The 15,468-nt window shown below is 40.5% G+C and overlaps 1 protein-coding gene across 1 annotated transcript in view; it reads right to left on the bottom strand.

Moving 5' to 3' along the window:
- Window positions 1–1,058: 1,058 nt before the first annotated feature.
- Window positions 1,059–15,468, bottom strand: part of LOC104590070 (beta-mannosyltransferase-like protein) — a 33,593-nt gene continuing 19,183 nt past the window's right edge. The window contains exon 2 of the mRNA XM_010248592.3: window positions 1,059–1,664. Within this exon, the coding sequence (XP_010246894.1) occupies window positions 1,491–1,664 (174 nt within the window). The 3' untranslated portion in view covers window positions 1,059–1,490. The remainder of the gene's footprint in view (window positions 1,665–15,468) is intronic.

The raw sequence follows: 15,468 nt of genomic DNA, 5'->3' as shown, positions 1-15,468 counted from the left end.
ACAACCCGAGTTTTTCTAAATTTGGTGTCACTTCTTGAATGACAGTTTAGATGAATATGCATCAAATCACTTAAGTTAGAACTCTAATTCATGTTCAACGTCAGCCACAAGTGACCAAGTTGAACAGGGGGGCTAATGTCAATAAATTTATAAAAGGGAATTGACGAAGCTGACTCAACGGCAAACAAAGCAGATCCAGTCTAATCCAAACAAGTTCGAAGTGTCGATACAGGCCGACCTATATCGGTGCTTTTTTTTGTGTTTTTTTTTTAATTTAGTTCAGAAGGATCAGTTTAAGGCCCAGCTACCCTCTGAACTATGGTCTGACCCGAAACACCTCCTGTAGGGACATATCGGGAAGGCCACTATACAATACATATTGACCAATACGAACCAATACTTACGATATTTTGAACCTTGAATCCAAAATATCAGATCAAATTATATTGTTGATTCCTAAAATTCCAGAAGTATCATTAATGCAAAAAGAAGGAAATTTTTCTAGAATTATAATTAATGAAGAGAATATTATAAATAAGGGTCCATTATCCACATGGAGACCCAAGACACTTCATCAGATCTAAGACCCAATTTATGGGGAGGAGATCTAGATTCTCCCTCGATTTTTCTCTCCCCCTCTGGGAGCTCCACCACCTTTCTCCCTTCTTGACCATCGACTGTCACTCCAGAATTCCATCGTCGGGAAACTACGAAGGCCTGATACCTCGTTAGAGGGTACATAGTACAACCCTTCAGGGGTCCGGTCGATTTGCTTAACCCGATCCAGATGGTCGGACCATGGAAACTGGGAACCAGTGGCCTTTCTGGGTCCCGATTGAATGACGATTTTGATGGGTTGGATGGGCAAACTGCCTGGATAACTAGTAAAACCGGGACCCAGAAAATATTCCGTTTGTACTCCAGTCGGAGTCTTAAAACACTGTCACCGAGTCACTGCCGCTGTCCTTGAACCTCCGAAGACTCGACCATCACTGCTTTTTATGAGTTGATATGCTTACACCAATTAAAACACACCAATAGCAAAGGAGGCAAGTAAATCACGATAATCGTACAAATGTAATCTGCACAACATCGGAGCAACTTTTGGCCCATTGTATCAACAAGTGTTAAGTGAGCAAGTTCACCATTTACATGAGTAACAGTACTGACTGGATATCGTCAAGATACAAAGGAAGAAAAAAAAGCAAACACTAAGATACAGCTTGTCTACTTGAATTACACCATTATTGCGTTACCAAACCCTTTTCAACTGAAAAACAGACCACACATACAACTTGAAGCACCCCGTCAGCCCACCGGTTATTCCCATTGAATTTAGATAATATATGCAATTAAACCATCATTGCACCTTATGAAACAAGTTCTTGCGTAAATTGCATCAAGGGCCTCATGGTCGGTAAAGAATTGATAGCATCAAGAGACCTGGAAGTTGTCTCCATATTTCCTCCCTTATTTTCAACATTTAAACCTCATTTTTTAGCCTTGGAAAACCTCAGACATCGGTATTTCTCGCCACTAACAGTGATTTCAAGGGCTCCATCCTGGTTATCTTGATTTGATGCAGTTCCCATCAGAACACTTTTTTCTTTCTCAAGGTTTTCTTTTTCCATTTTTAGTCTTGCTTCTTGCCGTGCAATCTCAGCCTGTTAAACAATGGATGAAGTTCAAACATCTATAATACTAGTTTAGGAATTGAGTTGGCAATAATAAAAGGTTTGCTACAAATAAATATCACAAGTAGAATTCCAACTGATTTCCATTTGATACTCTATAAATTGATTTCCAATTGAAGCCATATGAAAAATAAACCTGTATCAATCAGATATCAAGCTCCTTGTATGTCAACTATGAAAACAAAAAAGTTTTTTTAATGTATAATTGATCTTCAATGGAAGTTCTCTAGAGATTATCCAGATGGATCTTAGGCTAATGTATGGATCAATCAGATAAGCAAACTAGTTAAAAAGAGTTTCTAATAAAAATTGCATATTTTTATAGGCAAAAGGATATTAAATCCACTACTCTACAAGCACACAAGGAATTCAAATCACACACAGCCCTAAATTATACACTACTTTGAGAAACTGTAAGAAATGACACAAATCAAAGTTCTCTAAATTCCAGCATGCTAAGAAAATTGTACAAGAACCTCACAATACAAAATTGGACATAAAAATTGTTATGATGAAATAATATATCTCACTACGTTTCACAAAAATAGCATTAGGCAATTAGTTAAATCCTTTTCTGTAGAACAATTTTTCCCACCCAAATCAACAATGATATTATTGACTCTCCTCGGTATTTTTGTCTAATTAGACCATTGAAACTATATCAAATTAAATACTATATTATTTTTTAGTGTATTTTGGTGAGAAATGTTGAAAACGTTTTCCCACAACACAATTCACTCAATCAAATGATTGAAGTTCTTATTTTTTCTAGAGAAGGGCCATACTGGGTGTCATATAGATGATTCCCTTAATTACATCTCCACATAGGGAAGAAAAACTTCTTGATTTTAAATTAGAAATATAAATAAATAGAATAAACCAACATGCATAACATATACACTAGAAATTCTTTTGATTGGAATTCTGGTTGCATTTCTTTTCATATCCAAATTTTACAAGATGAGAAATACAACCAAGAAGCTTTACAACACCAAACCTCTTTTACAGATATGATAATACACTTACGTCTTGGATTGCAAGTTTCCTTTTCATTTCTTTCTGTAGTAGACCATAATCAACAAGAGTAAATAATTTTATCACAGGGGGAATTATTCTTTTGCACCTTCCATTTGGACAGATCTATAATCTAGTGCTGTCGACAAAGTCCAAAAATCTGACACCTGGTCCAAGATCCAATTCAATTATTTCGGATTTGGATGATCTATTTATATATGGATAATATATAATTATATAAAGTTTGTAATCAATAAATTTAGTATTTTATATTAATATAAATTTATCTTGTTAAAAAGTGAATACTTTTTTATTTTTATTTTTCTTTTTCTTATTTTAAAGATAATGAAACAGACTTGGATTAAATCCCAAATCCAATCCAAGACCCCTAGATCTGATCAGATTTCAGTTTGGATTTGGATTTAACTTTTTAATAATTTGAAGCGATTCAAATGCAGCTAGATCTAATCCAAATACAAACTGATCATAGCCCTACCATTTTTTTTTGATAAATAACAAAAACTTTTATTAATAAAGAGATTAAAAAGGATGATACAATAGGACGGAGGAGTAAAATCTCTTAACCCTCCCAAAAGTTTACTTCAGATTACAAAGTTTCCCAGAAACGAATAGCTCTTCCCACCCCTTGCTTAGCCAAAGAATCTGCCAAGGAATTAGCACACCTTTTAGTCCACTGAAAGTGAACTTCCATGTTTTGAATCAAATGTTTAATTCTCTTTTCTCATTTAGGTATTTCCACAAACTGAAGTCTTCCTTCTGCAACCACCTAATAACCAGGCTCAAATCACCTTCCACCACCAGTTTTCTAATATTCAGCTGCCGCTCTTTTAATCCCTTCCAAGACTGCCAGTATTTCAGCCCTCAGAGAATCCCCCCTCCAATAGCCCTACCATGGTCAGTCAAGTCAAAGGAGAAGGCTATAAATGGTTTGATCCTAAATTTTTGAAGCATCTTTAGTAGGGGGACCATAATCAGTTGGTTAAATAACTCAACCGTAGATGGCTTCTTACCTTCTTTTGCAGACAGATTTTATCAAGAGTGAAAGAGAGAAACATAAGATAATAACAAAATTTTAACACGAGAGAAGGCATGTTTCAGAAAAATATTTCTGGAGAAATCTTCCACCCACCTTGCTATAGGTATTTAGAATAAAATTCCTTTCATTATAAATATTCCAGGTGTTTTCTCCTTCCTTCTAATCCCTTTCTTTTTCTTTTACCCGCCTTTTCTTTTCTCACTATAAATCATTTTTCTTGTAGTCCCAAAAACAACTGCTTCCTTCATCCCTTGGTTGACAATGAATCAGCTCGCCCATTAGTTGATCTTCTAATCCATGTATAAGTGATCAGCACATCTATATCTAGCTGCCTTATTTTTCCCTCATCATGTTTCTATAATGACAAGTGCAATTGTTGATCTTTTTAACCATCCCACAACCAGTTTAGAATATCCTTCCGCTATTAAATTTCTGATTTGAAGTGCCTTGCTCAACCTGAGTCCCCAGAGAACAGCTTAGATCTCTGCTCTTGTTGAGTCTCATACACCTAGTGGACAAGAGTATCTCCCTACGATAACCCATTGGAAGTTTCTTAGCACGCCACCTGCTTCTAAAGCACCTTAATTGCCCCTGCTGCATGCATTAAAATTCAGTTTTATATGATTTGGAGGTGGGCTCCACTGCATCATAGTCTCAGTTTGGGAAGACGATGAATAGCAATGTACCACCAATCTCTAAGGTCAGCAGTGGAGAATAGGCAAATGATTCCACCGTTTTTACCCAATGAAGAACTCTGATTTGGATTCTCTCCACAATGTCTTCTATGGACCTTTTCTGCTCATTCAATATTCTATACAAATCTTTTCTCTTTCTTTTCTGTTTTTTTTTTTGAAAAAGAAAATGTACTAATTTTCATTAGAAAAAAGGGAGGTAAAACACCCCCAAATATACTGACTTTACAGTGAGGGACTATACAATCCAAGCTACAAAAAAGGTAAAACAGAAAACAAAAGTCTTCCAAGTCAAATTATATGGAATGGGCATTCAGTATATCCCCAAAAGCAGTCCCTTTGATTTCTTGTGCACCTCTAACCACGAGTACAGTGTCCATCACCTTCATACAAATCTCAATGTGCTGTGAAGATTTTTTTATTGAATATCCTTTGATTTCTCTCATTCCAAATGATCCAACAAATAACTTCCAGAATGGATTGCCACACCTTCCAGCCTTTCTCAGATTTCTCCAACCCTACCAACAAGTTAGAGCTTCCTTGAGTATTGGGAACAAGAACCAAGAGATTTTGAGCTCTCATAGGATCCTACTCCAAATTTCCCAAGCAAGCTGGCAATGGAGGAAAATGTGATCACTGGATTCCATCAATTATCAACAGGTAATTTACTAGATTTTTTATAGTGAAAGAAAAAGAAAAGGATTGCAAGCTAATAAGGTGTTAAGATAAGAACTTCATACAAGAACTACCCAAAAAAAAAAAAAACTAATAGCATTACAATTCTGCAAATCAAGCATTTCCCAAAAATTCTCCCCCAAATCTCCTCTATTAACTTGCACAAAATCTGGAAGGACCAACACTCAATCTGCCGCTGGTTTGCTAATGTCCGCCACCAGCCTTTCTATGCTCCAGGATTTGTTCTCAAATAATCTCCTATCCTTTCCTTCCATATGTTCCAACAGACAGAAAAAGGGGTGCAACTCAAAAGCACTCTAGCCCTCTTACTACCTCCAATCTTTATCCAAGAGGAGAAGATTTCTTCAGGAGATCTTGGCTGAAAATCTCTGACACTGAACAGGAAAGAAAAAAAATGTCCAAATAAAGCCAGCTACCTTGCAAGAGGTTTTCCTCTTGCACCATTTCCCCAACATACTCCTCCCAATCAACACAGAATAAAAATATGTCAAGTCTTCTAAGGATAGCTGGGCATTGACCATTTGTCCAAGTAAACCTACCACCAATTAGGGATGGGTCAACAAAGTGATTCCTTCTCATGAAATCCCCAAACTTCCTCATTCCCAAGCTCACTCTCCCCCACCCCCAACTGCTTCAACCCCTCCAATTCCTCCCAAAATTCCACTCCCAACCCTTCTTTATTAAGACTAATAGACATTTGTTAAACCACAATACCACTTTTCTTTTATCAATAACACTTTCATTAAATCATCAATAGAAAATTTACAAGTGGAAGACAAACACACTTATCTTCCAAGAGCCACAAAGAGCTTCAAGAAAGGAAAAAAGAAAAAAAGACACTAACGTTACAGCTTAGCCCAAAACAGTGAATCCCTTTCTGCCCCTTGTTTAGCTAAACCGTCAGCAAGGGAATTAGCCGATCTTTTAATCCAACATGTCTTAACTTCCATCTCCCGCACCAGCCACTTGAATTTCCTCCTCTCATTATTGTACTTCCATAAACCATTTTGATCTTTAGTCAGCCACCCTATCACCACCTCTGAATCCCCTTCAATTATGAGTTTCTTGATGTTCAATTCCTTAGCTTTCCGGACTCCTTCCATAACTGCAAAGATCTCAACTCTAAGGGAGTCACCCACTCCAATTGGGCCTGAGAACATGGCAGAGATGACCCCATTTTCATCCCTAAAAACACCCCCAATCCCTGATTGTCCCGGATTTCCCCTACTACACCCATCAAAGTTTAATTTCAAGAATCCACTAGGTGGGGGGGTCCAAGCCACACTCATTACTGACTTGGTCTGTGTGCAATTTGCAATTTCACCCCACTTCCTCAACATGTCATCCACAGTGTAATCTGTGAATAGTTCCAAAGATTTCAGCCACTGTACCGCCCTAATATGTATGATAGCCCTCAGATCTGCTGCTCCTCTCTGAGTTTCTGAGAATATCCTAGAGTTTCTTTCTTCCCACAGTCCAACATACTGCAGCCCTTAGTCCTCTCCACATTGTCCTTCCCCTTTTTATCCGCCACCTGAACAAGGAAGGGGAGAAAAGGCCCTGCAAGTCTGATGGGGGATTCCAGTTGCATCCAAATAAGGAGAAAGCCCAATCCCAAATAGACCTTGCAAAGTGGCAAGACACCAATAGGTGAAAACCAGTCTCCCCATCCGCTTTACACAGAACACACCACTGAGGTGACAAGCAAGTATTGGGTCTCTTCTTTTGGAGTAGATCACTAGTGTTGATTCTTTCCAGATAGGCTTCCCAACAAAAACTACCAACCCTAGGAGGTATTGCTCTGCACCAAACCTCACCAACAGGGAAAGGGGGGAAGGTAGGATTGGTGGACTGACTTAAGACTTTGAAGAACAAAGCACGAGAGAAAATGCCATTGGGGGTAGGTGTTCAAATTCTAGAATCCGCCCTAGTGGGGTCTAAGACAACGTTATCAAGAAGTGCAATAAGGTTCGAAATACTGTCGAAGTTTGAGTCCCTCAAATCCCTTCTTAAACCCAAGTTCCACCCAATCCCAGAAGTGGAAGAGGACGGGGTGGTGAAAGACGAGATCAGCTCAAATTAAAAAGAGCATACAAAGACAGAAATTGATCCTTTAGAGGGGCGCTCCCCACCCAGGTATGTTCCCAAAATTTTATGGAGTTACCGGAATTCAAGTCATACCTGATATTAGGGAAGAAGACAGGTAGCAGGTCATGAATGGCTTTCCAAGGAGAATTGCTTGTGGTCCTAGCTCTGATTCCAGCATCCCATCCATTTGCTCCAGCCCATGTATACTTTCCACTATTCTAGCCCATAGCTTCTCCTTCTCCATAGGAAACTGGTAGGCCCCCAATTATCCTCACATATGCTAGGAGAGGGAAAGGGCAGCGCAAGCCAGGTCAACAGTCAGTTGAGGGAAATGTTTAGCTATGCCAGCTGGGCATTGCTAGAGAGAGTTAGTTATGATGTCAGGGGGGAATATTATATGGGGAGTTAGTTATGATATCTAGAGGGAATCAGTTAGGATGTCAGGAGGGAATATTTCTGAGGGAATTAGTTATGATGTCAGGGGGAATATTACATAGGGGGGTCTGGATTGGGGGGAGGGGGGAGGAAAGAACATTTTGAGTGTTGGGAGAGCCGGCAGTCTCTCGAAGAACCGACCACTGTTATCACTCTCCATTGAATGAATACAAGTTTTCTCTCATTTTGAACTGTGTGTTTGCGGAGTAACTGTAAATTGAGTGTGAGATTTCCGGAACCTATCAGTGATATCAGAGCGTGACTTCCTCGGCCATGGTAACAGTTAAAGAGGTGGCATCGCAGGTGGAGGGATTCGAAGAACGCTTGTCTTCTCTGCATGCAGATTTTCGTTTGGAGATGGATGGCTTATGTAATGACTTTCAGCGTCTCGATCCAGATAAGATAGCAGCTGGTCTTTCGAAGATTCCGACTCTGGAAAGTTCTGTACAATCTCTAGAAGAAGGCGTTCAGGGTCTGGTGAAACGTTTTGATATGTTGCTTCATCAACGTGATCTTCCTCAGGTATCATCTGCTCCTCTATCTACTGCTGATGTTTCTCCTCCATTTTTCGCATCGAGTAGTGGTGCTGACAAAGGGAGGAGCACGGCATTTCCAGCGTCTTCTTCGATGTCGGTGTTGGAACATGCTTCTGATTCTCTTCCTCGGAAGTTGGAGCTGCCTATTTTTGATGGGGAGAATCCAGACGGCTGGCTTTTTCGTGTTAAGCACTATTTTGAAATTAATGGGTTACTTTCGGCGGAGCGCCTACAAGCTGCCGTGGTCTGCCTAGAAGGAGATGCGTTGGCTTGGTATTACTGGGAAGAAGGACGGCGACCTTTTCGCAGATGGGAAGAATTCAAAGAACTCCTCCTTGAACGTTTTCGATCAACTCAGGAAGCTTTTTACAGCCACAAGCTTAGTCCATCTGCACAGTCCAAATCTGTTTACGAGCGTGAGTTGATGGCCATTGTCTTTGCAAAAGTGGCGGCCCTATCTTCTTGGTAGGCGCTTCACGGTACGTACTGACCAGCGTAGCCTTAAGTATCTGTTGGAGCAGCGAGTTGTCGAAGGTGAGCATCATAAGTGGATCCTTAAGCTTATGAATTATGATTTTGAGATTCAATACAAACCAGGTACTGAGAATGTTGTGGCTGACGCTCTTTCCAGAGTTCCTGCTGAAGTGCACTTAAATTCTCTTACACTCCCTATTTTTCTTGATTTTAATGACCTTAAGGAGCAAGTTGACACTGATTCCTTTCTGGCCAACGTTAAAAAAGTTAAACAGCAGGATCCTGCGGCCTATCCTTCCTACTCTTTAGTTGGGGATCACCTTCATTATCATGGTAAATTGGTTCTGCCTTCTTCTTCTCCATATATACCCCTCTTACTTAAAGAGTTTCATTCTGGTGTTGTGGGGGGTCACACTGATATCCGTCGAACATATCAGCGTATAGCAGCTGAATTTTATTGGCGGGGGATAAAACGCTCTGTTCAGGAGTTTGTGCAGGCTTGTGACGTGTGTCAACGCAATAAATATGAATCCATGTCTCCTGCTGGCCTTTTGCAACCTTTACCCGTTCCTGATCAGATCTGGGAGGACATTACTATGGACTTTATTAAGGCTCTTCCTAAGTCATCCTTTCTCAGCTCTCACGGTAGCATAGGCTTTCTTACACAACATAATTTGATTACATGGCATTCCCCGATCAATTGTGTCTGATCGTGATAAAGTCTTTATGAGTTTCTTTTGGTGCAAGCTTTTCACCTTGCAAGGTTCAGAATTGCGTCGTAGTTCAGCTTACCATCCTCAAACGGATGGTCAATCGGAGGTGGTTAATCGCTGTTTAGAGACTTATTTGCGCTGCTTTGCGGCTGACTCTCCCTCTCGCTGGTCTTCATGGTTATCTTGGGCAGAATACAGCTATAATACCTCTTTTCACACTACTGCTGGTATGACACAATTCTTTTGGTGCAAGCTTTTCACCTTGCAAGGTTCAGAATTGCGTCGTAGTTCAGCTTACCATCCTCAGACGGATGGTCAATCGGAGGTGGTTAATCGCTGTTTAGAGACTTATTTGCGCTGCTTTGCGGCTGACTCTCCCTCTCGCTGGTCTTCATGGTTATCTTGGGCAGAATACAGCTATAATACCTCTTTTCACACTACTGCTGGTATGACACCTTTTAAGGGGGTTTATGGGCGCAATCCTCCCCCATTGATCCGCTTTGAGCTTGGTTCTACTACTAACGCTGATGTAGAAGTTGTTCTCCTTCAGCGTGACGCTGTACTCACGGAGCTACGTGCTCACCTACACCGTGCACAACAAAAGATGAAGGACTCGGCTGATGCAAGCCGGCGTGATGTGAATTTTGATGTTGGGGATTTGGTGTATGTGAGGGTGAGACCTTATCGTCAGTAGTCTTTAGCTCGCCGAGCCAATGAAAAGCTTGCCCCTCGTTTTTATGGACCATTTTCTATTGTGGAAAGAATTGGTGTTGTCGCTTATTAACTTCACCTCCCTCCGGATGCACGAATTCACCCAGTTTTTCGTGTCTCGCAACTCAAAAAGGCGATTAGTAACCATATCTCTTCTCCTGTGATTCCTTCCACTCTGTCTGCTGATATGGAGATGCTTGTGGAACTAGCTGCCATGCGCGGTGTGTGTCCATCCACTAAGCCGGGAGTTACTGGTTTGTTAGTGCTTGTCCATTGGCGGGACCTGCCTGATTTTGAAGGCTCTTGGGAGCCCTTTGACTTGCTACGAGATCAATTCCCTCATTTTAACCTTGAGGACAAGGCTAGACTTTGGGCGGCAGGTAATGGTAGGCCCCCAATTATCCTCACATATGCTAGGAGAGGGAAAGGGCAGCGCAAGCCAGGTCAGCAGTCGGTTGAGGGAAATGTTTAGCTATGCCAGTTGGGCATTGCTAGAGAGAGTTAGTTATGATGTTAGGGGGGAATATTATATGGGGAGTTAGTTATGATATCTAGAGGGAATAATTCTGGAGGGAATCAGTTAGGATGTCAGGAAGGAATATTTCTGAGGGAATTAGTTATGATGTCAGGGGGGATTATTACATAGGGGGGGTGTCTGGATTGGGGGGAGGGGGGAGGAAAGAACATTTTGAGTGTTGGGAGAGCCGGCGGTCTCTCGAAGAACCGACCACTGTTATCACTCTCCATTGAATGAATACAAGTTTTCTCTCATTTTGAACTGTGTGTGTTTGCCGAGTGCCTGTAAATTGAGTGTGAGATTTCCGGAACCTATCAGAAACCTCCACAACCACTTCCCCAACAAAGTCATATTCCTTCTCCTAATACTCCCAAGCCCCAAACCACCACAAGACTTACTCCTACACACTATCTCCCAGCTAACTCTATGATCCCTCTTCTCCTCTCCCGGCTCCCATAGGATCTCTCTCATTAGCTTCTCTAATCTGTTAGCAATCTTCACTGGGATTTTAAACACCGACAGGAAAAAGATGGGTAAGTTAGCAAGCGTGGCCTAAATTAGTGTAATTCTCCCACCAAGAGAGAGGTAGTTCTTTTTCCAGGATACCAGTCTTTTTTCAAACCTTTCCACCACTGGGTTCCAAAAACTCTCTCTCATGGGATTATCACCTAATGGCAACCCTAAGTATTTCAAAGGTCACCCCGAAACTTCACACCCCAGCACTTCAGCACTCTCCCTGATCTCTCCCTCCTCCAAATTCACCCCCACTACACAGCTTTTCCTAAGGTTAACCTTCAAGTTGGACATTTCCTCAAACAGTTGTATCACCGACTTCAAGTTCCTAATAAAGCTCACATTACCGCCTTCACAAAACATAATCGTGTCACCAGCAAACTGTAAGTGAGTGAGGGGGTTTTCCACCCTCCAAACTCTCCAGCCTCTAATGAGCCCCCTAGAATCTGCTCTGTGAATCAGTTTCCCCAAAACCTCCGCAATTAGAATGAACAAGAAAGGAGAAAGGGGGTCTCCTTGTCTTATACCCCTACTAGCTGGAAAGAAATCTACCACTGTCCCATTCACTAGCACTGAATAATGACAATTCCGGACACAGCCCATGATCCACTTACACCATCTAGCCCCAAACCCAAATTAAGTCAAAACTTTCCTCAAGAAATCCTAGTCCACCAAGTCATAAGCCTTTTCCAAGTCCAACTTACAGACCACTCCCTTCTTCTTATCCCTCTTAAAGTTCTCTACACTCTCACTAGCAATTAAAATCTGATCAGTAATTTGTCTTCCACTCACAAAAGCTCCTTGATAGTGTGCGATGATATCTAGCAGTACCTTCTTCAGCCTCAAAGACAACACTTTTGCAATGATCTTATACAAGCTATTAACCAAGCTAATTGGCCTAAAATCCTTTGGGTGGGATGCATCTTTCTTTTTTGGAATTAAGGCTATAAATGTAGAGTTCACACCCGGATTGACGATTCCTCTCCTGAAAAACTCCTTAAACACCCGCAAGAGATCATCTTTCAAGATATACCAACAATCCTGATAAAAAGCCATTGTGAACCCATCCGGCACTGGAGCTTTTGTTCTATCCATAGAAAACACAGCCTCCTTGATCTCTTCTAGATTAAAGCTTCTTTCCAACCTTCTCCTGTTCTCCACCCCTACATCTGGCCAATCCAAACCTTCTACCCACACCCTTCTACTCATAGGCCTTCTTAGAATAGATTTGAAGTGCTCAACACAGGCCCTGGCAATCTCCTCTTGTTGTACTAACTCAACTCCATCGACTACCAATTTGGAAATAAAGTTCTTCCTTCTCCTGCCATCTGCTAGAAAGTGGAAATACCTAGTGGTATTGTTAAACCACAATACCACTCCCCATCCACCATTTGAAAACAAATTGATATTAAAAACATCTATCATCTCTCCAACCCTCATTAAAACCCTTGGATCCCAAATAATCACCAGTTCGGTTTTTAGTTAACCTAGAAAAAAATCGGCAGTTATGTATGTATGTATGTATTATATATTATATTTGTACAATACTTATAATATATTATATTTATTAATAATATATGTTATAAATATAAAAAACCGAAAAACTGAAGATCTGAATCGGTCAAAAACCAAAGCCAGTCAACTAGTGGTACCGGTTCGATTTCAATTCGGGGAAAGGTAAAAACCGGTAGATCCAGTTTGGTTTCAGAAAAATTCTCATGGTTCGGTTAACCGAACTGTGAGCATCCCTACCCATTGCTATGGCCCTATATTTCATTTTTTAACCTCATCAAAATTCTCCAACTTTTCTCCTGCAACAACACCATATCCAGCTTGTGTCTTCTTAAAAGATTACTCACCATAGACCTTCTCTTTTCTCTCACCCCCTCCCCTATTGATTTCTTTGTGTTGTTTTCCTCTCTCCTACTTTTTTCGAAATGAAGATTTTCTAGCAAAACCTTCTCCACCCAATCTCCAAAGTAATCCAATTTTCTTCAAGCTGGACAAGTTTCTATTTTCAGTGGATTGGGAAGAGCATTGGGAGGGTTAGTGTTCAGATCTTTGCCTAGAGGAATTCTTCAAGAGAGGAGTTATAAATCCAGGGCTGAATTCCACCTTTGTGAACAGGGGTGAATTGGGCATTAGGCAAGGTGACCCTATATCCCCTTTCCCCTTTACCCTAATTGTGGATGTTCTTGGGAGACTCATTTCTAGAGCTGACTCAAGAAACCTAGTTAGAGGTTGGAGAGTTGGAAGATTTGGAGTGCCTTTAAATCATTTAGAATTTGCATATGATATTATTCTTTTTTGTGAGTGGGGTGATCTGAGGTGGATAAGAAATCTAAAAAGAGTTATTCAACTTTTTGAGCACATGTCAAATCTAAAGATCAATTTTGACAAAAGTTGTATAGCTGGAGTAAATTTAGAGGAGGTGGAGGTACTAGAGTGTGCAGACCTTCTAGGGTGTGTGGCTTCTCAATGGCCTTTGCAATATCTTGGCATGCCTTTAGGAGATAACCCAAAGAAGTGTAGCTTTAGGAATCTGATTGTTGAGAGATTTAAGAAGAGACTTGCCTCTTGGAAGAGAAACTACCTTTCATTTGGTGGTAGGACCACTCTAGTTAGATCTACTTTAGCCAATTTGCTGGTGTACTACTTGTCGGTCTTTAAAATCCTGGGAGGAGTAGCTAAGGTGTTTGAGAAAGTGATGACAGCTTCCTTTGGGAACCAGGGGAGGAGAAAAATGATCATAGGGTGGGTTAGAAGATGATTACTAAAAGCAAAAGCAGGGGAGGGCTTGGTAATCAGAACTATTTAGAAGAGAAATGAGGCCCTTTTAGGAAAATGGTTATGGAGGTTGTCTAGTGAGAAGGACAATTTGTGGGCTAAGGTTAGCATTCATGGGCTTGCGGCTAATGGTTGGGATACTAGAATTGTGGCTAGGGCTACAAGAGCTTCCCCTTGGAAAGCAATCCAAGGTGTTCTTCAGTTGTACATGCTGCTATTTGTTGGACCATCTGGGAAGAGAGGAACTCACGGTTATTCTCAGACAAGGAAAGAACCAAAGAATCTATCATAGAAGTGATCTTCAACATAGTAGTACACTAAACTAAATCCTTGGATCTTTTTAAGGATTTTTCAATGGAAGATTTCACAAGTAATTGGAAGGAAATTGCTTCCTCAATCCCGGTTAAGAATGTTTTAATTCCTTCTTGGACCCCCCAAGCAATGGGTATATCAAGTTAAATATTGATGGGAGTTGTTGGAAATCTAGGGTCGTCAGGAATTGGAGGTGTTTTTAGGAATGAAGTAAAGTTCATAGCACTCTTCTCTGGCCCAATTGGAGAAGGCGGCTCTCTAAGGGTTGAACTAATGGCAGTTTTGGAAGGGGTTAAGAGGGCAAAGGAGATGAGAATTTGTAAACTAATCATAGAAGGTGACTCCAAGCTAGTGGTGGGATGGTTCAATGATGGGAGGAGCAGGTTCTAGAATTAAAGCAATGAAAGGAAAATGTTCAAGTGGTTAACACAATATTAAGTTAAAGTGCTTTGGGTCAAAAGAAATGATAATTCCATAGTCGGTGGGCTAGCAAAGCAAGGGGTGAATAGGGATGCAATGTTTTGGGCTCAATTGTAATTGCTAATTTTCTTGTTTTTTGGTCTGTTTGAACCCTCATGGGAGAGCTAAGAGATCTTATCTCTCCCTGTTCCTTTCTTGGCTTTCTTTCTTAATAAAGCTATTGTTATTCATCAAAAAAGAAAATGTCTCGTGAATATAGAAAGGTTAGAGTAGACAGATAGCTTCCCATTGGTAGAAGCAAAACTTCTATGTATATTGCAAGCACTCTGGACATATCTTGACTAAATGTAAAACCTAGCCACAACAAGGGGGATGTGAAGTTCATAGAGCATATTAAGACACTTTTGATTTTTTAGTTTCTACACATTGTTCCCTTTTCTACTTCTGCTACTCCAACTGTAGGGCAATCTTCTTTTATTGGAGGCATATTTGAACAACAAGTTCAATGTATGATTTCTTCTACCATATTATCTGCTTTTTCTGCCATTGGACTCTCTTGTAAATGTTGTCACCTCAGTTCTCCATAAACCAATTTGGATTATAGACTCAAAAACCTCTAATCGCATCACTAGTGCTCTTCCTAGTCATCATTACTTCATATAAACCTTATAGTGGGAAGATTCAAACTGTCGCAACAAATACAGGAAAAAGCTTAATATCATTGGCTCTGGCAATTTAACTCTTTCAACTGCCCCATATATGGCTCCTTTCTCTTGGAAGTCTTGAGGAGTTCTGGTTTTGGGGCTAGA

This window comes from Nelumbo nucifera, chromosome 8, assembly GCF_055504915.1.
Source record: "Nelumbo nucifera cultivar China Antique chromosome 8, China Antique-T2T, whole genome shotgun sequence".
Classification (NCBI taxonomy): Eukaryota; Viridiplantae; Streptophyta; class Magnoliopsida; order Proteales; family Nelumbonaceae; genus Nelumbo; species Nelumbo nucifera.
This window is presented reverse-complemented; position numbering and strand designations above follow the sequence as displayed.